The sequence below is a fragment of the Bombus huntii genome, chromosome 4 (genome assembly GCF_024542735.1).
Source record: "Bombus huntii isolate Logan2020A chromosome 4, iyBomHunt1.1, whole genome shotgun sequence".
NCBI classification, from domain to species: Eukaryota; Metazoa; Arthropoda; class Insecta; order Hymenoptera; family Apidae; genus Bombus; species Bombus huntii.
The window spans coordinates 18033529-18061525 of record NC_066241.1 but is presented as its reverse complement, the minus strand read 5'-3'; the positions used below and the strand labels follow the sequence as shown (position 1 = coordinate 18061525).

At 31.8% G+C, this 27997-nt stretch overlaps 3 protein-coding genes across 11 annotated transcripts; 1 reads left to right on the top strand and 2 right to left on the bottom strand.

Annotated features, from left to right (window-relative positions):
- The first annotated feature begins 56 nt into the window (after positions 1–56).
- Positions 57–7481, top strand: LOC126864489 (bcl-2-related ovarian killer protein-like). 3 transcript variants are annotated; one of them, XM_050615898.1, is made up of 5 exons: positions 57–1307; positions 6100–6411; positions 6687–7077; positions 7152–7210; positions 7293–7481. In XM_050615898.1, exons 2-5 carry the CDS (start codon positions 6145–6147, stop codon positions 7425–7427), a joined length of 852 nt encoding a protein of 283 aa, XP_050471855.1. In that variant the 5' UTR covers positions 57–1307; positions 6100–6144; the 3' UTR covers positions 7428–7481. The 3 variants fall into 3 exon arrangements, with proteins under 3 accessions (XP_050471855.1, XP_050471854.1, XP_050471853.1); XM_050615897.1 differs by having other exon boundaries at positions 57–4505; XM_050615896.1 differs by lacking the exon at positions 57–1307 and adding an exon at positions 4515–5786.
- Positions 7482–7636: 155 nt separating this feature from the next.
- Positions 7637–11277, bottom strand: LOC126864480 (intraflagellar transport protein 80 homolog). 4 transcript variants are annotated; one of them, XM_050615857.1, is made up of 16 exons: positions 11090–11277; positions 10854–11032; positions 10640–10750; positions 10384–10562; positions 10213–10302; positions 9998–10135; positions 9804–9928; positions 9482–9730; positions 9234–9397; positions 8964–9161; positions 8730–8880; positions 8485–8656; positions 8297–8419; positions 8083–8222; positions 7871–8009; positions 7637–7774 (listed from the first exon to the last, which is right to left on the bottom strand). In XM_050615857.1, the coding sequence occupies exons 1-16, from the start codon at positions 11182–11184 to the stop codon at positions 7676–7678; spliced, it is 2352 nt and encodes a 783-aa protein (XP_050471814.1). In that variant the 5' UTR covers positions 11185–11277; the 3' UTR covers positions 7637–7675. The 4 variants fall into 4 exon arrangements, with proteins under 4 accessions (XP_050471814.1, XP_050471815.1, XP_050471816.1 ...); XM_050615858.1 differs by having other exon boundaries at positions 7637–7799; positions 10854–11277; XM_050615859.1 differs by having other exon boundaries at positions 7637–7796; positions 10854–11277.
- A 137-nt stretch (positions 11278–11414) lies between these two features.
- On the bottom strand, positions 11415–27861 carry LOC126864475 (multiple epidermal growth factor-like domains protein 8). Of its 4 annotated transcripts, XM_050615843.1 has the most exons (26): positions 25956–27861; positions 25275–25589; positions 25046–25209; positions 24697–24974; positions 24434–24618; positions 23992–24340; positions 23685–23896; positions 23371–23604; positions 22927–23214; positions 22679–22816; positions 22349–22593; positions 21650–22267; positions 19603–21553; positions 18656–18885; positions 18164–18588; positions 17750–18093; positions 17465–17670; positions 17117–17396; positions 16831–17059; positions 16733–16759; positions 16316–16631; positions 16048–16223; positions 15701–15954; positions 15494–15505; positions 15210–15397; positions 11415–15134 (listed from the first exon to the last, which is right to left on the bottom strand). In XM_050615843.1, exons 2-26 carry the CDS (start codon positions 25477–25479, stop codon positions 14280–14282), a joined length of 8409 nt encoding a protein of 2802 aa, XP_050471800.1. In that variant the 5' UTR covers positions 25480–25589; positions 25956–27861; the 3' UTR covers positions 11415–14279. The 4 variants fall into 4 exon arrangements, with proteins under 4 accessions (XP_050471800.1, XP_050471797.1, XP_050471799.1 ...); XM_050615840.1 differs by having other exon boundaries at positions 18656–21553; XM_050615842.1 differs by having other exon boundaries at positions 16831–17032; positions 18656–21553.
- Positions 27862–27997: the final 136 nt, after the last annotated feature.

Sequence of the window (27997 nt, the reverse complement as noted above, 5' to 3'; positions counted from 1 at the left end):
GAAAAAATTAGTATAATTTTGGACTATGAATTTTAATAATACGTGATAATTTAACAAAATTTTCGGAACTTTGACAATCAAAAATAAAACATAAAATCAATTGCACTTTGGAAAATTTATAGTAGCTGAAATAATTCTTTTAAAAGTAATGTCATATAAACAGTGCGCTATTTTAAAATCGAAAATGGTTATTACAAACTAATATTTTTATAAGTAATCGTTCAAAATTAACGTATGCAATGAAAGTTTAATGGTTTCCATTGTTAACACTTTCCAAAGCATCTATTTAAATATTCTTTAGAAATATTTTACTAAATTTTCAACATATTTAAATCTTTATATTAAAAATTCTTTGATGAGAAGATATAGAAAATTATTAATTTTTAAAATTAGTCATTAAACTATTTTAATATGAAAATTTTTATCATATTCATAATTTAACATTAACCTTACCATATCCGGTCAAATAACCGATTTTAAAATTTAATTTAAAAGTGTACATTCATTGTTATATCTTTTGTTCATCCAATTTCATGTAAATTATTATACTAACAAAAATTGAGAAATTGATTAATCAGGTAATGTAAGAATTTACATAAAGTTAGATGAACAAAAGAAATAACAATGAATATTCAATTTTAAATTAAATTTTGAAACCGGTCATTTGACCGGGCCTAGTAAGGTTAATATTAATAGTACATCCTTATATTTTTCAAGCACTATCACGATCAGAAAATGTGAGTCTAAATTTTCATTCATTACAGTGTTATTACTATCTTAATTAAAAAAAGCAACTTGAAAAAATTATTAAATATTTCAAGATCATTTGATCAACGTGTATCCATTAATTGCAAATTAATCTCAAATTTTCTCAGAAATGTTTTTCGTACAGTGACTCAACCGTTGTACAGCGATGTAAGTAGGGATAACACTTGTACGGCGTTCACGCAACATCTTCAAGCTACATCATGTGTAGTTGAAAAGTCACCAGTATTGTTCGCGCTGTGTTCTCTACAATTTCGACGGTGCGTCGCGCGTTCCCCGTATCCTTCGATCATCTATAGCTTCTTTTTAAATTGTACAACAATCTAATTGACGTAGATAGATTCACGAATTCTAAAAAAGGGAAAAATATGAATTGTCTGTCATAGAAAGCGTAAGCTTTTAATATAGTGTGTTCGATAAAGTAGTGATTAAATGTACAAACTACGAAAGTGTTTGGAACCGATTTCACACGTGAACTGTAATCGTACGAACAACCGTCAAGAAAAATAGCGATAAATCTCTGTACTTCGTTAACATTCAAGGTAACGATATATATAGCTTCTTGTTGAAACACTTGCAAATAATTAATTGTCAATAAAAATAAATAAATAAAATTGTATGTTAGCCAATAACGACAATGTAACGATATATCTCTCTCATGAAGAAATCGTTTCTTCGAAATATATTTCGTAAGAATTACGAAAAGTGAGTTTTTAACTAAAGTGTAATGCTTTTAATTTTTCAAAAGTTACACCAAATGTCAAGTATATCAAATACTTTATTTTATATTTACAAAAAAATTGAAAAGCATCGTTTGTTAGTTATTGCAAGCGACAATAAAGAGATTATTTTTTGTATTACAAAACTGGCTTCAGTTTTTGGGAAATTTATAAAAGGAGGGGGGTACAGCCGTTACCTGAAGAACATGTAGCCCGCATCTTTTATTCGATGTCGTCTCGACCTATATTTTCGTACTGTTAGTTACACGTCGCCCTTTCAATTCCACACTTCCTCTTTTTTTTCTTTTCTCTACTCTTGCGTCACCCATGAAATTTACCGGTAAACTTAATCGACGACATGATAAACTATGTAAATTTATGCAGGAAACAATCTATTTTCTAAATACGGTGTATTGTTGATAACCTAAGGATAGAAGACATCTATTAAAACAAGTGAAAAGATACGTTTCAATATGTTAGTTATGTTTATGTAACGCTACAGTTGATTTAAAAACAATTCTAACCATATTCATGTAATATTGCTCAATATATTGATCTGTAATACTGATAATATGTATATCTTTGAATTGTGATATTTTATCCTTTGTATCGTAGTGTATATGTGTAATAGCTTCGAGTATTCAGTTAATTTTAATGTTTGAAGATAATTAGCTGCCTTCTTTCTCTTTCAAGAAATTACTCTCGTTTAGCGATAATATGATGCTAATATATACGGACGGCGCTATTTTTAATGATTTACTTGATCTAATAGGAATGACTTGTACACATGTGCACGATGCATCACGTAACTAAGATAGAAGAAATTTACAGAGCCAGGAAAAATCATAATTTTTTAAATTAATAAAATACCAGGATTTATTATCAATCTGTTTTTAGGGGAAATTCTAATCACTTATTATAAATCTTTATAACTGTATCTATTTTAAAATGTATTAAAATGTATCTATTTCTTGAAAAAATTCAGTCATACCTAAATCTCTTATCTCCTTTCTTTTTCCGAAGTTTAAAATATTGTGTCTTCTTTGAAAATTTATACTGCCTTTTCTTTATTTTTTTTTTTTTTTTTTGTCGAAATCCAGTGTAAGTACGTTTGCAGCCTTTCTTTTTAGCAATGGTTGCCATTCGTATTTTGTGAATGACACCGGTGGTCTACGTGCTCAAAATACAAGATATGTTCACGACAAAAAGGTTCAAAGAATTCGAATCGTTCAGCATATATCGCCACTCAGAATCGTACTTTCTCGGCATAAAGAATCACAAGGAACTCGCCTTCTCCCGATTCGTGATTTATACTCTTCATCGTCGTTCTTACATTTACGTTGCCTTTAACTGCACTAAAAAATTTATTGACTTGCTGTAGTTTGATTGTCTGCCGCAGTTGTTCATTCACCAATTACACTCAATTTGTTTTTAATTGAATTTCAATAAGCTTACCGTGTAAAATGTTTATTAACGTCGAATAGAGTAAACTTTTCAGTTAGGCGATGCTTAAGATAATTAATTCGCGTGAATCACATGATTTAAATTTCTTTCACTATGTTAACGAAGTTAATCGTTTGCAAATCTTTGGAATATTTACAATTACTTCGTAATAATTTTATCAATAATGTTAATGATTTAATCATCTTAAACATCAGCTGGCTCGAAAATTTATTCCAATTGGCAAACGTTAATGAACCTTTTTATCTTCGAGTCGAATTTTGCCAAAGTTAAATTTTTGAATTTGAACATTTTTTTGTACAAGGTTACTGTAAGTAATTCACTTGTTGTTCCATTACCCTGTATATTATCTTATCATCGAGGTTCAAATTGCAATGATAATATACGTGATAGAAAATATAAATATTTACGTATATACTTTTATGAGTACCAAGAAAATTAGCCTAAAATCTAATCGCAGGTGACGCAAAAATTTCTTGCAAATGTTTCACAATTTCGGTCACGTTCATGTCATCCATACGTGTCGTTTCCACGTAAAACTTTTCAAACACGATAAACGTTTTTTACGTTATATAATTAACATCTGGCTGTGTACTTTTGTCACTCATACGCTCAATTTTTTATAGAGATAATTTCTGATGACTTTCTCGCTTAAAACTGGAAATATCGATAAAACTTCTTTTCCACTAGTCTTTCATGTAATTAGAATTGCATCAAAATATATTTTAGCTATTTTCGTATACTTTGCTAAAAAGTTTACTTCAGAATCTATTCTTTTTTTCAATTTTTCCATCTTTTGACATAAATTCAGTTCTTATCATAATTAACGATTCTCGCGATAAATAATTGGCAATTAATTATGACTATGTCATATGAAATAATTAAAGAAACTGTAAAAACGATGTTAAATTAATCTTTTTTCTGTTCTGCTATCCTTCAAGTGTGTTTCTATGACCTAACTAATTGCTATCTTAAGCAACTCAATGCTTCAATTAACCAGTTAATTCAATTTAGCTTTCGCCTAATTAAACACCCTATTTCACCATCTCTAACGAGAATGATCGGCTAATTAAAAGGATTTAATCTCAATTGGGTGACTAGAATGTATAGTTTTTACAATCAATTTACTTAATTACAAATTAATAAATATCCGCAGTCTAGTCATTAGACACATGTTCGCCATTGTTTATTTTACGTTATTCATTCACCTTGACGATTCCAAACAATAACTTACGAGTTCGATGGTTTTCAAAAAAAGCTAAGGGATCCGTCATATAATAATACAAAACTGGCTTAATTAGCGGATACCATCGCGACACGGAAATAAGCCTTGAAAATTGATAAAACAAACGATTTAACAAGCCGTCGCGCATTCTCCTCCAACGATAATCAACCGGTCAGCTACACCGTTGATAAGCGATAATTCAAAAACATATTACGCATATAATGTGTATGTGGAACGTGTTAGATGACAGTGAGTAATGAGGCAGTCGAGCGTTAATTACAATGAGACCAGACTTTCAATTGCGGGTCCAGGAGGAGGAGGAGGTCCTGCCAATGGTAAATTCATTCAGTTCATTCATTGCTGATGCGAAGATCAAATAAATTAAAAAGGAAATTCTTTCAACTCTCCACTTCCATACATGCATAATCCTGCAGTTCTTGTAGGGTCTATATGAACCGAAGTGATATATTCCAATAGACGTTATTAAAATATACACAGTGACTTGAATTAATTTTCGGAAACATTTGTTTCTAATACATAGTTGACTGTTTTCTAATATATTAAAACAAATATTGTTGTTGCTATTTATTCAATGTATACTTTCCCTAAATAAGAAAAAGGAAACTAAATAATACTTAATTTCATGCGGTGTCTAAATATAATACGAGTTGCAGTAATATGGAATTTGAAGAAATAGTAATATTAGTTCATAAGTTTCATAAAGTTTCAAAGTTACGTTAAATTACAAGTTGCGCAAACAAGTGCAACGAAATTGCTAAACATAATGTTACGTAGGCTCTCAAAAGATAATCGGCCGGCTGGACATAGTTGATAATTGATAATTAACGAGCACTCAGACGAGACCAGCACAGACAATACGCAATTAGTTTTTCACATATTACCTATGACCTATTACTATACAAATAAAATGATTCTTTTATCGGTTAACTTATAATTATAAAGTCACTAAGACCGTTGCAAAAATCTGTCAATCTTTAATTATCAAGTCTATTAATCGAACGGTTGATTTGTTCAAATATCTAAAATCTACTAAAAATCTACTAAAATCCACTACTAAAATCTACTAAAGAATAACTTCTCAGAACTGGTATTAATATCCACATAATGTTATCATCGCGTACAATACTCGATTGTGTTATAATTGAAAGATGACCTTAAACATGAGGCCAAACGAATACCTTAATTAGCTCGCTATTCTAATTAGGCTGACCAACGATTGGACGACCATGATTTTGCGGATATCGCGCTAATTTAGAAATGACACACATCGTGCCTAATCCCGCGCTACTTAAGGAGGCAAATGATCGAATAAAAATGAGTACATAATATGCACACAATGAAAGTGTATCTTAGCGGCGCGGCACACAAAGCGCTGCGCAGCATGTCAAATAGCTGCGCTAAATAAGGCTGCCAGATAACAACAACTGTACTCGCCGGTGGAATAATAATTGTGTTACGATACCTGGCGTAAATGTACTATGGCATTTTGTAGTGGTAAAGACAAAAAATGCATCTCGGTGTCTCAAGATCATCATACAGAAACTGAAGATATTCATCGATGGACTTTGCCGTGTCTTTGTGACGACCAGGAAGAGGTTTCTGTAAAATTAAATTATCGTCAGAGCAAGTAGCTGTTGCACATTACCATTCAGAAGTCTTATTACGTATCTTATTAGAATTTTTACTTTTCTCTATACCCCTAAGAAAATCAATATGTAATTATTAAATATGAAATCATATAGAAATTTGGTCCAAATAGATGTGGTTTACAATTGGAAAATAGTATAAATTAGAAATTGCCAAGAGGCTGAATGTTTAATTCTTTCTTCCATAAAAGGAAAAAAGAGAACAACCTATCCTACGAGATAAGATGTCAAGTTTTTTTAACGATCATTAAAATTCTTTAAGCCTGAAAAGCCTGAATGGCAGGAACTCTCCACGGAGGATTCTTCAATGTCTGGGCTCGTCGGATCTTTACGTGGCTTGGAGGATAATAGTGGGAACACAGGGCAACCGTATCGTAGGCACAGCCTCGCTTTATCTCTCCACTCGAATTTAGGCGCTTTTCCGCTTCCTAACAATCAAGAAGCTTCGCCTTTTCACGTCGTCGATTCAGCACGAAGAAGATTCAGTAATGTCAGCGACGTTGTTTCCAGAAAGATTTCTCATACGATTCGATGGAGAACGGTTTCAGCTTCGATCGAGCTCACAGTATCACAGGTATTTACTTACGTATCACCATCTGTAACATTAATCTCTTAATGTAAGTTAAATTAGTAATATAGTATAATATATAATATAAAATTAGTTATATAATATATAACAATATATATAAAGTTATATAATATATAATTAATTAATAATATATAATATATAATTAGTAATATATTATTAATATGTATTGGGAATCCAAGTGATAAATTAAATCTTCTTCCGCAGTTAACAGATTAATTAGTAGCACAATGACAATTTAATTAATTAATGTATATGTGTAGGGATCGTCGTTATGTGCTCAATACATCCGAAATCGTTTAAAACGATCTGGAATTTTTCACCGAAAGCTGGGTCTGAAAAGAATGAGAAGCGCCATGTTGCTTCCTGGAGGTGCAGTCGTTGGCGAAGTTTATCCAGAATTAGTATCAGTTGGAGCTGAACTGGAAAAGATGCATCCAAATTTGTTCAATCGTGTTGCACGACAAATCGGTTGTGGTAGTTTCTCATCAGAACAGTCTGCCAGCGAGGCCATTGCCGATATCTCCAGGGAAATGATCAGGAATGGAGAAATGACTTGGAGCAAAGTGATAGCCCTTTACGCGGTTGCTGGTGGTATTGCCGTAGATTGCGTACGTCAGGGTAAACCTGAATATTTACCTGCTATACAGAGAGGTAGTTATTTTAAAGTTGAAATGCTATTCCTTTAATCTTGATCTCCTTACGCTTAAAAACATTTTTGATTTGAGGTATGACGGATGTATTAGAAGAAGACCTTGCAGCATGGATACAAGCTAACGGTGGATGGGTAAGATGAAGTGCATTATATAAGGAAGATATAATACCCGAATGTTCTTTAAATTGAAAAAAACATATATTTTTAATTTCAGTCCGCTTTAGCAACACGATACAGACCTGTTACAAAAGAAACAACGTGGTATTCACGGAAACTTATATTTTTATTTTTATTCACCGTCTTGCTCATTTTTATGATCTCTATATTTTTAAAATTTGTAGTTTTATAATACATATAATTATGTAATATAATTACATAAAAAAGTGACTTATACTGTATAGTATTTAAATGTAAATTCTCATTTATGTAAAATATTTGTATACTAGATTCCAAAAGTTAAACAAATCATCGTGATATTTATCTCATCAATGATTAAAAATTTTGTTTAACTGAAATATTTGGAAACACAGGTGCTTTGTACTTTATTTTTATATATTTTAATAAGTAATTTGTATAAAGAAAGATACTGTTACGCTTTCAAGTATCCATTTCTTGCTTCATTGTTTCGTTTTTTTGTATTTCTGCTTCCGGTAATTCAATTTCGTCTCGCTTAAATGGAACCTTTTCAGTAGCTTCCTGGTGAAAATTTTTTGTCTCACTGCTTGGTAAAAATATAAAAACTATGTGCAAAATATTCGATATTGTGCAATGTGATAAATTTATTCAATTTACTTGCGTCTTTGCAACGTTTGCCATATATTCAAGAAAATTTTGGTTCGTTTCTTTCTTATTGATTACTCGAAGATATTCTTTTCTTGCGTTCAATACCTCATCCAGTTGCTTTTTGTGTCTAATCGCTAATTCTAATGCTCTAAATCAATAATTAATACATTAAAAATAGCAATATTTTTGAAAAATTGTTTTATAAATTTGAAAAATGGTACCTATTCCAATTATATATTTCAATGTTAATTCGTACAGCTTCCTCAGTTAATCCGTTTTGTAAAAGTATGCCTTCTGCAGTTAACAGATCTCCCGACAGAAGCGCCATTTCCGCTAATCTTTTTATTTTATTTGGTAGACTCTAATTTCAAAGATTTAAGATTATCGACTTATTTAGAAAATGAAGACATTTTAATCTCATGTTTTTATTATTACCTTTATATACTGAATATAATTAACTTTATCGTATCGCGAAATTGCTGCATATGCTTCTTCCGCAGCATCTAATTCCTTATTGTCAGTTGCCATAACAGCCATGCAAGTCCACAATACTTCATTCTACTCATAATCTTTGTGTCAAGAAATTTCGATTTATTCGAAAGAAGAGGATAGATATTAATTACCTGAGCAATTCGACAAAGAGACAGTGCTTCTTTCCATCTTTTGTTCAGTATATGTTGATGAAGACTAATAAAAAACGTATAAAAGGAAGAAGCCACTAATGCTCCATCACCACGTCGTATCATTACCATTCCATTATAGACATTAGCTATACTTGGCTGTTTACCAAACTCACTAAAAGCATTAATAAAACATGTATTGTTATTGAGAAATAACGAATCGCATTTTATACAATAGAGTTAAAAACCTGCTTTCTTTATCGATCCTTGTTTTTCGTATAATCTTACGATCGCTATAATGCACACAATTAGGACACAACCATACAGATAATGTTGCATCCAACATCGCTGCTAAAACATTTGCATCAGTCGCCCATGCAATATCTTGTGCCATAGCAGCTAAACAAATAAAACAAACAAATAAAAGTATAAAGCAAATACTTGCAAATTGTATAAATAAATCTTTTTTTAACACTGCGTACCTATTTTACATACTCTACCAAAACCAGGGATTCGTATAGAAACTAGAAACAGATCTTTGTTTATGTCGATTAATGCTACTTGTCGATCAGTTATTCCGCCAACATGATTCAACGCAACCCTTGTAATACTTTGAAGATGTGTGTAAGTCTGGTTTTCTGTTATAGGTTTATTATAAGCCACTTCTAATACATGAAGAACTAAAAAATTTTGTAATAATCTTTATATATTTTTACTTCCTCTTTTTTATTTAAAAACTTATTTTATCATACGTTTTTCGTTACTTTGCGATCGTATAACTAAAGTATCAGAACATAGCGATACGCAAGGTGGGTAAAGTCGTTCCTGTGTTATTCCTTTCCATTTTGGAGTTCCTAATAAACGACCTTGATAACTGTACAATGATACGCTATTCCATTCAACTAATAAAAAATGCCTTTAAAATAATGCGTTTATAAATTATTTCGTTTTCTTTTAACCTCTTAATATTTTTTTAATGTATAAAATAATTAATATCTACTTTTCTGCAAGAAGTACCGCTGATACACTAGTATTTTTTAAATCGAATATAGCAGGAGTATTCCAATTTGCTACCGAATAAACATGACACTGTGCTGGTGTAATTACAACTAAATAATCAAAACCAAATTCCAGCTGCACCACGCGATCCGATATCTCTAATGTTTCTCGTATTTCATTACCCACATTTCTGACTTCAATTACTTTTCTTTTGACCAATGTGGCTTCGTAATTATTCCATTCCAATCTTCTGTTTTCCGTTCATATGAAATACGCAAGTATGTATATATTTACATAATATTTTATTTTAATGATTTTTGTACCTGTCTATTATATGTCCTGTTGATACAGTTCCATTACTACAAGCCATAGCTACTTGTGTGCTATCACTTGACCAAGCAATACTGTATATACTTCCAGAATTTATTTTTTCTAATGAATGAGACCACTAAAAGTATATGCATATCAGTAAAAAAGAGTACATAAATAAATAATGAAATATGTAATATGAACTAACTCCTGTTTTATCACAAAGTTTGATTGTGTTAAATGATCCAACAGCAAAGTAATCCCCAGAAAAGCTCCAGCTTACTGATGTAATAGGATAATCTCCTATGCTACTAGAAAATAGCTGAGTACCATTAGGATCCCATACCTTAAATGAAAATTTAATTTCTCATTGATTCTTTCATTTGTATAATTAGATTTTTCTTTAAATTTTTCATATTCCACCTTATATCTACAATCTTCACCACCAGAAATTATCAATCCATGAGTGTGACTCCAACATAAAACCAAAACCAGACCATCATGAGCCAATAACTGAAATAAGATTTTTTTTCAAATATTATTTCTTTCTTTAACTGTACAAATATCATATACATTTGTTAAATATTATTTAACCTTGCGAGGTTTGGAATTAGAATTAAGCGACTGAAAAGTTAAGTGAGCTCCCTGAGAATATAATACTGTCGTACAATCTGAACTCCAGGCAGCAGATAGTATGGGGAACATGCCTTTAACAACAACAGAGCGAAGCATGCCACTACGTGACCATACTTTTATCAAACCATCTTCACCAGCTAGGATTATGATAAATTAGAAATTTACCAAATAATAATTACTCCAATAACTACCTCATCTAAGATGTTTTAATTACCAGTCAAAAGTGCGGAGCCATCACTACTCCATCTGCCTACTGTCGTTGCTCCTTTATGAGCATCTATGCTCTTTTCTATACGTCCATTTTTATTAACTAAATGATATTTTCCTATAACAAAGATATCAAAGCCAAAACTAGTAATATTGAAAAATGAAGTTACAACCAAAATAGTACATTTTAGTATTACATCTTTAAGTATAAAAACAAATACCGTCGGCTGTAGTAATTAACAGAACATCTAACGACTGTTTTTTAGTAATTAGCGCTGCATAATTTGGTCGCGGATGCCATTGCATGTCGGTCGGATAAAAATCATTAGGAAATTCCGTAACAATGCTAGAATGTGCGGTTCCACCTTCCAAATGCCACGCTATTAATAAATGATCCTCTCTGAAAAGGTAATCACTTAGATTATTTATATTTTTTCTCGTAAATACAAAATCATACCCGCATGAATAAATCTCTTCCGTCGAGCTCCATGCTACACAAGTTACCAAACGCTTATGACCATTACGATTTTGTGCAGATATTTTAAATCTCATTTTATACGTATCTGTCGCCTTAACCCCTGTCTGAATGTACGTGTAAAAACGTTTGCGGCTTCACGTAAAATTACCATGCACGTAACATCGAACAACATTCTATACATATACAAATTCGATCGCATGCTTAGAGCAACCTTGAAGTCCGGGAATTTGTTGGTGTATAGTTACTATAGTAACAGAATGTACACCTGCGTATTATACTTTTGATGGGATGAGAACTCATCGGATGAAACCCAATTTTACACACGTTTATTAAAGCTTTCTCAATACAACTCATTAATCTTCATTAGCACAACCTCAGATTCCTCCCCACAGTACAAATAAATCCACGAAGCTGGCGAATCCTTGTAGGGATGTCGGCACCCGGACTTCACAACCTTTTCATTATTACTTTTATAAACGATGGTGTCTCATAATGTTACAAACATTTTTTTTTGTTTACGCGATGATACAATGCCGGCATTGGAAGATATCGCTTACATTGAATGCAATGTAATAATTATACATATATAAAATAGAACATTTTGGAGATAACGCTCAGATCTGTACAACCGAGAAATTATACATTTACTGTGTATATATAGTATGTATATATATATATATATATAATATATCTCTATTCACGTAAATCTATATAAATGTACATACATGTTAGTTTGTATTATTCTTATACATATGCTTACAGGCTGTCGCGCAAATCTCGCGATGAATATTAGGATAGTTGGTCGCATGAAGATAAACGAATAAAATTGTACACCATGATGAAAATGAAACATGAAAATGATATGCTAGTAAGATAAGAGAAAGAAATACAGAGAAATATAGCAACAAAAAAGACGTGATACGTGATGACGAGACTTATGAAACGAGAAAAAAAATAAAAATAAATTCGGAGATTCAATAGACAGGATGTGCTGCATTGTCATATGCACACTTATCAATTACTCAGTGTATCATCGTTCCTATAATCAAGGAACAACCGTGCATTCTTACAACGTATTGATGACATAATTAGAATGCTCCCAAAAGTAGTTTGAAAATTTCACACTGTACTTTTAGAAAATATTACTAGTCCTATATTATTTATTAAGAATAAATACGATAGTTTTACTCAAATATTACTACACATATTAATTATATCGCTGATAAAAAATAAATTGCGTTAAAAAAATTGAGTTGAATAATATATAAATCTTTTAGTTTTAAAAACTTTTTCTACAAATACAGTGGGAATTATTCAAATCATGTAACAACTATCCTGAGAAACAATCTGTACAGAATATATTAAACTCGTTTGATACTGCATAACAGTTTAGCATAAAACGCCTCGTGATATTTACATCTACTTATGTCACTACATCGCTCACTTTCTCAATTAATTTGCTTATTATAATTATCCTAAGAGTATGCATTATTAATATCATTACATCAACATCCTATGTTTTACTTTTATATTTTGATTAATACGTAACCTTGGTTTATCATTTTTGATAAAGGACGCGTTTTGCTTTCAGTTTCGCCAAATTCAAATCACTATTGACGATATCGTACTATTAATATTTTTACAAATGATATTATATGGTATCGATAATTAATATTTGCAATGTGCATCTCTCATATTTACAACATTCTCTAATTAAAATCTTTTACATATCTATTGTTTCTTGTCATAAATAATATGTCATTATGCTATGACACTCATATTATTCCTCATCAGTTTTTTTTGGCATAGGAACCTTTTCGATGCACGCATTATCGAGCTTCTTTCTAATCAACTTCTTCTAATACTGATCGTTTTTTTAATTATGCGGATACAATTTATTTTCGATCGCAGCCCTAACATACTTTTTAATATAGCATACAAACACATGAACATGTGCACTTATAGTGAAATAGATATAGCAAGATCATAAAATTAATTAAAATTAGTCACATGAAAGTATACTGATTTTAAACGTAAAAACAGTAATTTAAAAAGATCCATGGAAAAATAAGGTTTATGAATGATTTTTACAAATTCAAAATTTTTCCATTTAGTCTATGCTAAATTAATTGATATGTTTACTTAACATTTAATTTATTACCTTGCTATATCTCTTTTACTAAAATACGCGTCATATTTGAAGATCACCCTGTTTATTAACTGTCAGAAAATAGCAGTGCCAGTTGACATATTACTATCGTATTTTTGTTGCACTGCATATAATCTCAAAAGCGTTTATGGTGAAATATTATATCATTTCAAGCTTTACAATTTGTTCGATACCTAATATTTTAATAATTCATTCATAATAATAACAACATCAGTTGTCTTAGTCACTTACTTAGATTTGCACATTATCATTGAGAATCTCATATTTATTAAATTTTTCGGCAATTTTATTCTAGATATTAGAATACAAACAAGATTTTAATAGGTAGAATAATACCTATAGCTGCCTTTTTTATATTTCCCTTCATATGTATATTTCGATTAGATGGTAATGCAAAATTTCATAAAACACCGATAAAATCATCCACTTTCCTCAGAAGGTAGCTGCGAATGTTTCAAGACACAAAATCATGTCCCGTTACATAAAATGCTTCTACAAAATTGTATAAATTACGAATTAATACATAATTACAGATCTTTATATACAAACATACAGTCTCGTCATGGAATGGTATGACAATATATATGTAGGTGTGTATGTGTATATATATTATCATTTAGTTTAAATACCCCTATAACTTCTTTAGAACTATAATACAACCATTAGACTAAAATTTCATATTACTGGCGGACATTGAACAATGTCAACGATGACGAAAGACAAACATCGTTATTAAAGTTCAACAAGTGAAATCGTCGATTCGATTTACACAAGTTCAAAAAATATAAATGCTTTTCGTAGAAAGATTTTTAATTTATATGATCGCGTACCAAATACCACAAATAGGTTAATGATTAAAAAGATGAGATCAAACGATCGATAAAGATAAAGAATAAACATGATCGCTACATATTTCTTTTGCTATAGGTTTCGAGAGCATAAGCAGACTTAAAAATGAAAATAACGAACAGATGAAAATAAATGTTTACAGAAAGAAGCTCAGTTCAACGCGTGACTGTTTCTACGTCTTAGGAACACTCTACTGTTAACTGGATAAACTCTAGTTAACAGTATTAATGAGCTGCCAAGAGCTAATTCAACAGGAGCTTGTCGACCACCAGGCAATCTAATGAAAACAGTAGCTACAGCAGCTACTCCATCGTCAGTAGGCTCAACTGCTACCGGTCTAACGTCACTGTGAAAGCTAACTAATTTATTACGTCTGCTTTTCCGTTGAGGCGAGCTTGCATTACAATCGTTACCATCTCGGTCATAAATGATGGTAGCTGATGCGAATGGTCTTTTAGCCATATGCAACATCTCGACAACATGCCTTCTCCGCGCTCTTCGAACATCCGCCGCCTGTTTCGCTTTCCACGCGACTACGCAACCAGCTAAAAATAAGAAAAAACAAGAGAAAAACACAGAAAAAAAGACGAACAAATCGATGTGAAGTTGATCCTGTCGAAAGAAGATCATCCCGTAAGCAGCTCGACCACTGATTTCCGGATGTACAGGATCAATTGCCCTTAATGCAATATGAAATTTCGTTTCGTGAAGTTCATGTTTGTCCTGTGGCAATGTTAAGACCAACCGATTCGTAAGGTTTCTAACAACCAAGAACGTGTTTCTATTCTCGATTGTTAAAAACGTAGCCAAACCGTTTGCATAGCGTTCCATCACAATATACTGAGGACCGATATTCCAAGTTGGTTCGGTAGTAGTGCCGTTCATAGCAAATGAAAACGTATTATGAGGATGGAATTCGACAATTTTCATTTGGCTACGAGTTTGTTTATCTAACCATGTATTATGTGGATCCTTACGCCATATAAATCTGCTATCCAATTCGACCTATAGGTAATTTCTGATTAGAAGATATCTAATATTTAATGCCTTATAAATAAAAGAAGTATTTTAAACCCATACATCTTGATATCCAGTTGATGAATTTAATGTAACAACGAAAGAATCATCCCGAGGACTAAGAAATAGGTCTAAAGCCCCTTGAGTTACATCCACCATGACTCTAATATCGACATTCATAAAACGTGGTTGTACCATATAAAATACCGTTTGACCGGGATTCAATGGTTTGGGTTTCATTTTACATTCATCTGTAATTAGTGAAAGGAAGATTACTTATTAGTGATTAGTGATTAGTGAAGATTAATAAAAGGAAGTATATAATTCATCAATGGAGAAATACGAACCATAAGATCCTCCTGATATAATAATATGTTGCAATTTAAAAAAAATAATATTTAATTAAAGTATATAATATAATAATATAACAAATGCACATAGCAGACAGATTTAGAAAATGTGATAGAATTTTTATATTGGAATATTTTTAAAATAAAATAATAATAAAATAATATGATGATGAAACTATGGCATAAACCTATTAAATAACCTACCTATTAATTTAGAATCAAAACACATCTTGTTGTCAACTGTTACAGTTTTATAACACTGATGACCCATAGTTGGTGTACCAGCATAATTTTCTTTACATTTACTGCATTGCACCATCCAGCATGGTGAGCCACCAGTGTTTGTACCCTTCATAGGTCCACTGGTACAAGTTGGATCACTTTCTGTATTATTACCACAATTACACTTTTCTCCAGTTACAGGATCACAAGTGAATCCGTGTCCATGACATTCACAACTAGAAAAATATATTTTTTACATAATACATAGAATTGTAAGTACATCTAGTGTAATAGAATACGAGTAACAAAGTTCATATAATAATACTAACGGTCGACATACGTCCCGAAGATCTTCTGTTCCTCTGAAATAACCAGTCATACATTCCCCACATTTGTCACCTTTCGTATTATTTCCACAATTTACGCATTTTGCTTTAGCTACAGGGCCTTCAACTAATTGCTTTTTTAATAATTCTATAGACATCTTATCAATTGAATTTGGATCCTATAGAAAAATGATATTTTCGTTTCTAAAAACGTCGATATTTATTCTTATTTTTATATATAGTTGTAGTTTCAGTATGAAGAATAAATTACCGGTACAGTCATGCTTTCATTAATACATATTCGAGTATGCCCATTGCAATACTCAAGACATGGAACACATTGTCCATTGTCTGCTGGATTTCCAACAAACAAAGGCAAACATTTGTCACATTGTGGTCCCATAGTGTTATTATAGCACTCTAAGCAAACATCTAATCTATCTGGGCCAGCGCAATTGCTGTGACCATTACACTGGCACTGAATTGAACAATTGGCACCTACATAACCAAAGTCACAACGACAAACATTTGGTTCTATACACGTTCCTCTAACGCAACCTTGCGTACACATTGGAACACAAATTTTTCTAAAAAGAAAAAAAAGAATAAATTATGTATATTTATAATAAAAATGTTATAAATATAAGATATATAAACAAATAATTCAAAATTCATACTTAAACCTTACCTCCCAAATTCATTAAATGATGATGGGCTGAAATAAATATAAAATAATTAATAAATTATCTATGCAATAATATAAATGAAAAAAGAAACAAAAATTACGTTTCAGTTTTATATCCGTCGCCACACATGCATTCGAACCCTTCCTCTAAATCGAAACATTTTTCACTTTTTGGAGAGCACGTATGGTGTCCGTTCGTACATTCATTTTCTGGTGGACATCTTACATAGTGCCAAGAAAATACTGGTTTTGATATTACATTCGGGATTAGCATTGTAACATTATCTAGGATTCCCAAAGACTCTAAATAATATAGGAGTGGTATGAATGCTGTAATTTTTCAAACGTATTACTAAACATTAAATACTACATATTATATTTGCTTACGTGGTTCAGTTTGAGGAAATTGTTGATCGTATAACATTCCACATGTTCCACCAGCTGGATGGTCTGCTGGTGCTTCAAGAGAGCCTTCTGTACATATTCCTTGTCCAGTTATATTAGCTGAATCCAGAGAACACCACCCACAATGCGAGTGTTTCAAACATGTACTGCATTGTTTAAAAACTGAACATGGTTCAGGACAATGATCCATATCGGAACTACGTAATACTAGTCCACATACACCGCCAGCACAATATAGAGGTTGATATGACGGAGAAATACACTACGATTTGTTAATTGATTGTAAGATTTCAGATAATTAGTTCCAGTTTCTCAAAATAATATATTTACTTCATTAAGCTGCGTCGACCATCTACATTCCCGCCAACCACCTTCGGCCCCCGTGCCTTTTAGACAACTTCTACAGTCTTTATGATCAGCGCATCGTTTTTCACATTGCGTACTTCCCATTTTAATACTTGATCGTTCAAAAATGTCATCTGGTACACAATTCCAATCGTATACGGGTTCTCCCGTTACTGCAAGTCCTAATTCCGCTATAAATGTTTTGAAAAATTATTAAGAATAAAAACTATTAAGCGCTTTGCATTTTTTGATATTTTTTTTAAGACTCACATGTTTTTAAGACCTGTCTTGTCCACACGCAACCTTCAAGGCTATTACATTTCTCACAGTCACTTGCTGGACATTGTCGCTCTCCACATTGATTTACATCTGTTACCGATATTTGTCTAATATTGCATTTATTTAATTCATCGCAATCTTTTTCAGACGGTATGCACTTTCCATTTGGACAGTTTGTACACCATTTGCATACTGGCTCGTCATTTTGATAATATGGCCATTCTGCTAAACATTCTGTGCAAGTTTTAAAATTTTGACATTTTCTACTGACCATCCATTCTGAATTACAAAAAATTCCATTTGATCGTTGAGCTTGTGTAACGTTAATATCACATCTAAAACGGATATTTTTGTCATATAGTTGAAATCACTTATAAATATGTTCACCGAAATATAAAAATTTACCTGTCATCTTTATTAATTGATACTTCATTAGAGAAACAAAATGAAGCATTTTTTCCACTAATTGTGATAACAGAACAAAAGGAACATCCAAAATATTTTCTGCAAGTGATTTTGTCTGTCCAAAGATTACACAGATCTTCTGGTATGCTTATAAGTGTGACATGACTTTTAATTCCACCATCAAAACCACCAACTACATATACAGCATTAGATTCTGGATCAGCATGAGTCATTGCATGAGCATATGCTGGTGGTGGTGGACTTCCAATAACTTCCATGTCTTTTGTTATTAAACGAATCCATAAATTACATGAATATTTATAAGCAATTAATGAATCAGAAGTATTATGTGGATTTTGACGACCACCAAATATTACCATATATTCATCAGTAGTGACAGCAGAATGAAGAAATCTAGCTTGTGGCTGTAATAAAATGTTATTTTTATTAAAAAGAAAAAACTAAATAATAATTGATGAAATATTTACTTACCAAACTACTTCCATCAGTAAGATCATCATCAAATGGTGGAAGTACAGACCACGTGCGAGTTTTATAATTCAATGCATATAATTTATTAGAAATAAATGTTCGATTTATCGCATAAGTGTATCCACCAAAAATGTAAAAACTATCTGACTTGCTATGGTATACAGTTGAATGACCATATACTCCTAATGGTCCATTTCCAATTGTATTTATTGTATCCCAAGCTTCGGTTTCTAAATTAAATTCCCATACTGTATCGAGGTAACCATACTTAGGACTAAATCCTCCAATTAATATTAGACTTTCTGATTCTCCATTTCTACGCAAAGTTAACGTATGTCCCGCCAAAAGTGGTGGTTCTCTCTTAAATTCATCCTGTATAATTTGCATCCACCTCTGATTTTGCAAACTAAATTTCCAAAAGTCGCTTAAAGTGTTATTCGATAATCCTTGAATATCTTCTTGTTTCATTGACAAACCACCATAGACATATATTTGTTGCCTACTATGGACTATTTCAGTTGCATGGAAATATCTACCTTGAGGCATTGTTGCCTCTGAAGTAGATTCTACTGTAATAGGCATCCATGTATTATTTTTAGTATCAAAAAGTCTAATATCATTTAAAGGACCATGACTAAGAGAGTATCCCCCAAACATCCATAAACTACCCCTTCTGTCAGCAACCAACGTATGACCAAATCGCGGTAAAGTTTTTCTCAGGTGGTCTAAATGATCGGCTAAGTATTCGGAGTTAAATAGCTCAGTAAAAATTAACTGATGTTCTTTAATCTTAACTGAGCAATCACGTCCTCCATAACCAGGTGTACAAACGCAACGCCCGTAACCTTTATCGCAAATTCCTTGTTTCTTAGATGAAGTGCAATTATTAGGGCATATTTCGATATCACAGCTGATTCCTACAAAACCAGCTTTACATAAACAATTACCATTACGGCATTCTCGATTTCCAGGGCAGTCATTACATGTCATTATCAAATAACTTGCATTGAAACCTTCTACTTCGTCCAATTGTTTATAATGAACAGTAAGAAATCCAGACTTAGCTTCTACAGTAACAGGATAATCTGTACTTTCTGTACAGTAAACACCTAAAAGTTGACTCTGATGACTAGTCGATGATGAAACAAATTGAGGAAGTCCATCATATACATAAACACTATTTTCTTGGCAACTAACATTAATATCATCATGTATAGTAAATTGTATGACACTTTGAGTTCCTGAGAGCATGTTGTCTGATGAAAGATCTGTTTTTGGACTTACTATCCAAAGACACTCTCTTGTTGGAGAATCTCCAAGGTGACTTTCCCATAATGATAACTGTGAGTGTCTGCTGCCAAGACCTTGTTTGCCGTTTCCTTCTCCTCCAAGCATACCTCGAGACATACAACCATAGTAACACATTCCGCCATCTCTTGGATCACCGTAATAGCCTTTTTTACAACGTTGACACATATCTCCTTGTGTATTATCACGGCAGAAGCATACACCAGTTTGCCGATCACAGATGCCTAAATCTTTGTCTCCATGTTCATTGCAATTACACTTTCTGCATCCAAGAGGTGTCGTAGCATTACCATAACTGCCTGCTTTACATTTTTCACAATATGTACCATTAGTCCAATCTTGACACTTATCACAAATGCCTGGTCCTTGTAAGCAAGTGGAATGATTATAGCAACCACAATTTGTTCTACAATCTGGCCCTGTCCAGCCAAGGTTACATTCACATTTATAGTCAGGTGCTTCACTACAGTAACCATTTACACATTTCTCATAACAAGTCTTAGTACAGTTTTCTTTGCCATCTCCATTGAAACCTCTTTTACACTGACAGCTAAAACTACCATGAGTATTTGTGCATACTGCATTGGGATGACAATCATGCAAACCCAAATCACATTCGTCGACGTCTGGACATTGAGCGTATGCCCAACCTGATTCATCTGTTTCCAAAGTAGTATTTTGATATTCATTGATGACTAAACTACAATTGACGTGCGGCTGATTAAAATCTCCTTGTACACATGCTCCTATAATAGGGTTTTCTAAACTGTAACACCACCCACAACTTAATGAGTGTAAACAGTTCGAACAGTTTGTGTGCCGACTACAGCTTTTGCATTGATCATTGCCTGTTAAAGATGATCCAGACCTTGATGTTACTCCCATTAAACCAGCTTGATCCATCCATTCTCGACACAAACCAAATTGATATTCAGATGTATATACCGAAAAAGAAAAACATTCCTGCGTGGCCTCACACCAGACGCATCTTCCGCGCTCATCTAAACATTGTGTACAATTTGAACGTTGTCTACAAGGAATTGGACATTGATCAAAACTAATAACTGCATTAGGCAGTCTACCTATTCTTGCACAACGAGCTTCCTCTGTCCACCATTCACATAAATTACTACCAACACAAGATTCACATGAAATATAATTAGAACAATTAGCACAAGCTGAAGGAGTGATAGTTAAATAATGCCACTCGCGAATAGGATTCCCATCTTCGTCCCACTCTACATCAGCTACACAACTTTCCGTTTCGTTAATTGAACGTGAGAGACATTTATTGATGATATCACACCAGCCGCACGAAGAATCAGTTAAACAGTGAAGGCAATTTTTATATTGATGACAAGAACCGTTTTGAAATGGCTCGAGATATTCAAATGTAAATACTTTTGGATTCTCTGTTTTTTTGTTGTGAGTAATTTCCATTTTACTAGCATATGCGTAACTTGTAGTAACCATTCTTTTCGATTCGAAATCTAATAAATATCTTCCTGGCAACAACATCATTTGATGTCCATCTGGCCATTTTGTTGGAATACATTGCGATGTCTCGGCAGTTAAATTTGCAACTAATTCCTAAACAAATATAATGAAAGAATTTATACTCTACATTAACATACTATAAAGCAATTTGAATTGTTAAATTAAATAAAAAATAGATGTGCAATTTACCAATTCCTGAGGATCATCGCTTCTTGATACATGTAAAGTTGCACTATTATAACTGACACAAATTTTCAAATGCTCCATTGTGCTATCCCAAAAAGATTGAGGTGGTCTGAGAAAGCCAATTAATCTAGCAATCATTTCTCCTCCAAGTGCTGATTCTGTTTTTGCTCCTTGCATAGATGGAACATTAAAATCTACCGTAGTGGCATTAACTATTGTTACAGAGTCAGGCTGACTAAAGTTTACTGGGGGTTTATATTTTAAAAATGTCAATCCAGGCCTTTTATCCATTTCTCGACATTCTTCAACTTTCATAATTTCTGTGCCTTTCGGACCCCACCATCCAGGTATTTGTGACGGTGTATCGTCTCGAAGACCACAAACACCATAATTATCATCTTTATGATGACAACGTGCGTTCTGAACACACCACGTACAAGTTCCGCGATTTAGCTTATTCGACACAGATTTTTTTCCACGTGCAGTTGTACCCCATCCTCCACCAGGTTGGCCATGTATTAAACAAGAATGACAATCTCCAAGTGCAGGACAAACACCTAGACAACGCGTCGTTTGAAGATTTGTTGTACAGTTACTACCAATAGTTCTGCCATAACATATCTAAAATAAATCAAACATTTTTAATATTAAATATTCATTACATAAAAAATAGTAGTTACGTTTTCTACATTAGGAAGATACCTCGTCTGCTGAGCACCAACCACATTCTGGATTAGCTGTGCATTCCATCAAACTTTTATGCCTTGAACAAATTTGCTCAGGTTCTATATTATCTTCATCTCCTGGTGCAAGCATTGGCGGTAATGTATATGCAAGCAAATCTGCATTTACGTTTCCATGATAACCACCGACTAATAGCAATGTATTTCCATTCCGCACATCTGCTGCATGTGCAAATACTCCTTGTTGTTTTGGATAACGAGAATCTAGAGTATTATAATAAAAGTTCTAAAATGAAAACAATTAAGATTTTGCTTGATTTTTATTTTAACTATTGAAGTTTTCATTTACCTTTGTCATTTAAACCTAGTACATCATGGCTTACCCAAGCATGACAGCCTAAGTGATAAAGATACATCTGATTATCATAACAAATTTCTTCTTTATTGTGTCTATGAGAATATCCACCAAATACAACTAGATAATTCCCTGAAAAAATGTTTAATAGAATTTAATATGTATTTAATATGTATTTAATAGAATTTAATATGTGCTTTGTGATTTATTTACTAACAATTACAATAAAGACATATAATTACCTATAATATTACAAGTATGAAATGCCCGTTCTCTTGGAACATAAGTATCTCTCAAGTGTGCTCTCGGATAATGAATTTCAGACCAAACTTTTCTGTCAAGTTGAAATACAAACATTCTATCTGATAATTTACTGAATCGTGCTACACTGGCTACTACTCCTCCATAAACTAATAAAGAATTAGTAGCATGATGATACACAGTGGAATGTGCAACTACACGTACATCTAATTCTTTACCACCTCGGGGGTGTACTTCTTTCCATCTTTCCGTGGTTGCTGTGGGATCAGCTAGAATTGAAACAAATTTAATACAAAATATTTTTCTTTCCTTTTTTGTATAATAAAATAATAATAATGATAATATAATAATAATAATAATAATAACAACAACAACAATAAAGTAATAATTATAAATAATAAATATGCTTTGTTCAATAAACTTACATAAATTCAATTCAATCTTATACAAACTCGACGAAAATTCACCATCAACTGTACTACCACCAAAAAGATAAATATAATTATTTGCTAAAGTAAGAGTATGCCTTGTTAATTGCGGTGGATAAAATGGAGAATCTTTTGCTCGTAATGTCCAGGTGCGTGTGTTAACATTGTAATGCCACAGTTCATTAGATAAAGAACCATCTTGTACTTTCCCCCCATATATAACAAAACCACCTACCAATTATATAATTTGTAAATCATGCTATAATTGTGTTAATTCTTCTTTTCATATTTTGAATAGGTGTACGACTGACCGTCATATCTACAAGCTGCGTGACCATATCGCGGGCTTGGTGTGGGTAATTTATCAATTGGTGATTTAGTAGACTCATTTTTTGCCTTAGATTCTTGGGCATAAATGTTGTCTCTAATAGAATCTTCTGCACTTTGTTCTTCCCAATTTAATACACCACTTTTTATATGAAATTTTTGATAGGGATTTAGGTTCTCAAGATTTCTACGATGTCTAATGTAACAGTAAGTAAATAGAAAAAATACCATTAACTGCGAATTAACATTATATTAATATTCAGTAATTATATCGTGTATCTTATTTTTTACCTTGTAGTCTGCGCATATCGAGGTCTAGGACGTCTAGAATGTTTTCTCCTAAGGTCATCATTTCTTTCTATCCTAACTGTACTTTTACTTGTTTCACTATTTCTGCCTTCATGAATTTTTTCTTCGCGATTTTTATGGTCTGCACTTCTAAATTTTGACCAGTCATGTCCATTTTCTGCATTTCCAAGATTACGTGAACTAAAAGTATTATTGTCTTTAATGCTAGAAAGTACTTTCCACATAAGGGACGATTTACGAAGACCATATAATTCTTTTTCATCTGCATCTGTCCGTTTTAATTCAGTAGCAAGAAGCATAGGATCCAAATATTCTGCAGATGAGATGCCTTCTGTTTTAAACATACATGGTAAATAATTTTATAATACAGCATATATCCAAATACTTGTAATTATAATAAGTATATTTAGTACTTTTTGTTTACCTAGTTCATTACCATACTCGTCTTCCCATTGACTTGCGCTAAATCGATACACTTCCAAATTACCGAGTATATAATTCAAATCATAGCCACCAAACACATAAAGAGAATCAGTTTCTTTTATATAAATTGCAGTATGTGCTGCTCGTGGTCTTAATCCACCTTCTGAATGAGAAAGCCAGTGCCATCTATTTATCATATTTAGTAATTAGTAAATGCTAACTAATAGTGTTATATTTAATATGATAATATATTTAGTAACAAACTTGTTGCCCTCAGGATGAGTTCTGTGTAATGAACAAGATTGTCCTGAGTATCCATTTTGACAGTCACATCGTTTTAAACCACACTCTCCATTATAACTACAATTATTTGGACAAAGAGCTCTGGAGCAATCTCTGCCACCCCAATCATTTTCACAAAAGCAAGTATTATCAATACATTTCCCATGATTTGTACAATTATTTGAACAATTTGTAACTGAAAATTCTGCATGGAAGCCATCCAAAACATAATTTGTATCACTGTATAAGAGTATTAACATCTATAAAAAAGAAAATAAAGTTACTATATTTTTAATAATTATAAAATATGAAAGACTTTAAATTTACATACATAACCAGATGATGATGTCACTTGTTGTGGTTCTGTTTTTCCACTGAAACTACCTAGGAGTGGAGATCGAAAAGAATCTCCATCATAAACAAAAACATAATCATAACTACATTCTGTTCCCATGGTACGAAAACTTAAAGTGATAAACTGACGGCTGTTATTTGCTGCAAACAATTATAAGAAAAACAATAAAGAAATATTCTTATAAATATCATATTAAATTTTTTACCTTTTATAAGCCATTCACAATGCGAATCTTGAGTATAATTTGAGCCCAAAGGTCCATCACTAATGATCCCCCAAGAATCAGTAAAAACTTTCCTAGTTTTATCACATGGAATTTGTTTTGGAGATGTCTGTGGAGCTAATTCGAAGCCCCGCAACAGGCAACTCCATATTGTAATCCATAGCGTGGTGGACAAGACCCACCCCATTACAGTATATTCGCCTCACTGCTGCTTGATAAAGTAAAACTCATCATCCACGTTCATTGGTCTGTTTTTTAAGTAAGTCGGTTGTAAAAAGCTCATATAAAGAGTCATATCTGAAAGAACATGCTTTTCGTTATTTCAATTATTAATAGCCTATAACATAGTTTTTATTTATGAAATATAATGTTCTTTTTCTATATAATAAGAAAATAATAATTATTATTATTATCAGATAGATAATTTTGCATGATTAATTATTAGAATAAAAACAATTATATGCTCATGTAAATCTATATACATGTTTTATCTTGAAACCATCACTATATCATATAATAAATATAGAAAAGCAATAATATATATATGTATTTTAGTTTACTAATAAATTAAATATAAAATTAAGAATTGAATGAAAAGAATTAAATTAAATTATTATCAATGGTACGCAATAAAACTTTTTTATTATAGTTGTTTATACAAACATTTATTAGCCAGTATTGTTAGTTCTGTATTATAAAAACAGTCTTAAATCACATCACAGTGTTCAAGTATACCGTATCACAGTCACGTTGTACAATAATCATGCAAGCGTCAAACATATCGTGACTAGAACTTTACACGCTTATTAAATAAAAAAAAGTTAAAACAAATATTGATTCATAAATACTCTAGTCTAAAATTTGTAACAAGTAACAAGACAACAAAACACTATAATTTTTATCAATTGAAACAAAATCAAGAATAACATTCTTTAACTAAATAGATACGATAGAACTTCAGCTGCGATTGAATCAAAACATTATGTACATACACACACATACACGTCAGAAAAATCTGCACCGTGCTATACTTTGAATAGTTGCATTCTCTGAACGCCAGTTATTTTCAAAATATGTATCCCGATTATCGTGACTCAGATATTGTTATGACAAACCGATAAGCAGTAAAATAAATGTGCAAATACAAACAGACAAGAATTATCGTGTAAACTCTGTTCAGCCTCGCCTGTTGACACCTTGGCTGTCTCTGCATACGAGGTCAGGGTGGGGGCTCTTCAACCGCCATTAAATGCGGTCTCAATATTCGAAAGTTTCCAGGGACACTTCGATTGAAAAAACGCCATATAAAATCGCTTTCCGTCATAGGATCAATTTGGTTCAATTCATACCCACGTGACGTTGACCAAGTCGCTTATATATTTTCGCAATAAAATTAAATCATTTTTTTATAGAATTTTTACACGTTCGCTCCTTATAATATCAAGATGTAACGTAGAGATGGATGATTTTTTTGTTGAATACTTAATTGTATTAAAAATAGACGCGTGGTAACTTTTTTTGCAAATATGAAACGTTGAAAGATAATAAACTGGATCCAAAACTGAATACACAAGTAAATTGTTTTTATTAATAAATGTCTAACTCTTTTTTTAAATATTTGTGATCTATAATCTAAATATATTATATTAATTATATTTAATCTAAAATTATCATACTTTTTACTTTATGAAAGAGGTATTTATGGTCGAGTTATGTTTCAAAACTATGAAAAAGTAAAAAAAGATAATACTCATATATATACATATATACACACATACATACATACATATATGCGCACATGATGACATTATTGATTTTTTATAATTCCATGTATAATTTTCGCAAAATTTAGCAAAACATTAGGTAGGAATTCTTTTGCGAGGACAGAGAGAGAAGAGACGTTTTAGTGGAATTTGTGTAGTAATAAATTTAAAGATTAGTTGTAAACTTTAATTTTCGAAAACTAGCGTTTTTCATGAATATCTATTGTAAATACTCACAATTTATTCTTTTAAATTTTATTCCGGAAATAAGTAAATATTGTTACAATAGTAATTGCATTCACATTTAAATAATTTATATCACAAAAATAGTCTAGTTTAGAAGTTAATATTAATGTTACCACATTATGGTCGTATTGCTCACATGTATAATTTTAAATATATTATATAATTAATATATTATTTATAAACACGAGGCATTAGAATCGTACATCCCGTTGTTTCTTACAAGTTGAATAAGTTAATTACAAATGTAAAAAACTGTTTAAGAATAAACTGTAAAGAATAAACAAAGAATAAATAAAGAATAAACAAAGTACTTTGAAGATTTAGTTATTATGTAATTTATCTACATTAATAAATAAACTGTATGAAGTTTTAATTTTTATTTCTCACATCAAAATGTATTTGAAGTCAAGTTAATTATCTCGACCTTCGATATAATTTTCAGCTAAATAAAAAGTAAACGACCTATAACGTGTTAACTGCGTATCATATTCGACATTTATTTTCAAATCAGGTACTTTGAGTAATCGAGTTAGGAGCTTCAAATGCAAATGCAAAAATATTATTTCTTATTAGCTTTTTTAATGTTCATATGTGCGTGAATATTTTTGTATACTTATAAAATCGATTAAATATTATCGTTATAATTCCTCGTTGTATATGCTCGAACTATCGTTTAATAGGGGAAAGACAAAAACA

Coding starts and splice junctions, on each gene's coding strand:
- LOC126864489 (XM_050615896.1), top strand. CDS start 5,670: ATGGCATTTTGTAGTGGTAAAGACAAAAAATGCATCTCGGTGTCTCAA. Junction 7,078..7,151: donor TTTACCTGCTATACAGAGAG/GTAGTTATTTTA, acceptor TTTTGATTTGAG/GTATGACGGATGTATTAGAA. Junction 7,211..7,292: donor TACAAGCTAACGGTGGATGG/GTAAGATGAAGT, acceptor TTTTAATTTCAG/TCCGCTTTAGCAACACGATA.
- LOC126864480 (XM_050615856.1), bottom strand. CDS start 11,184: ATGAGATTTAAAATATCTGCACAAAATCGTAATGGTCATAAGCGTTTG. Junction 10,136..10,212: donor GTGAAGATTGTAGATATAAG/GTGGAATATGAA, acceptor TTTTCATTTAAG/GTATGGGATCCTAATGGTAC. Junction 8,657..8,729: donor AGGATCGATAAAGAAAGCAG/GTTTTTAACTCT, acceptor TAATGCTTTTAG/TGAGTTTGGTAAACAGCCAA.
- LOC126864475 (XM_050615840.1), bottom strand. CDS start 25,479: ATGGGGTGGGTCTTGTCCACCACGCTATGGATTACAATATGGAGTTGC. Junction 16,760..16,830: donor GACGGATATAAAACTGAAAC/GTAATTTTTGTT, acceptor TATTTATTTCAG/CCCATCATCATTTAATGAAT. Junction 15,135..15,209: donor CATCAACTGGATATCAAGAT/GTATGGGTTTAA, acceptor AATTACCTATAG/GTCGAATTGGATAGCAGATT.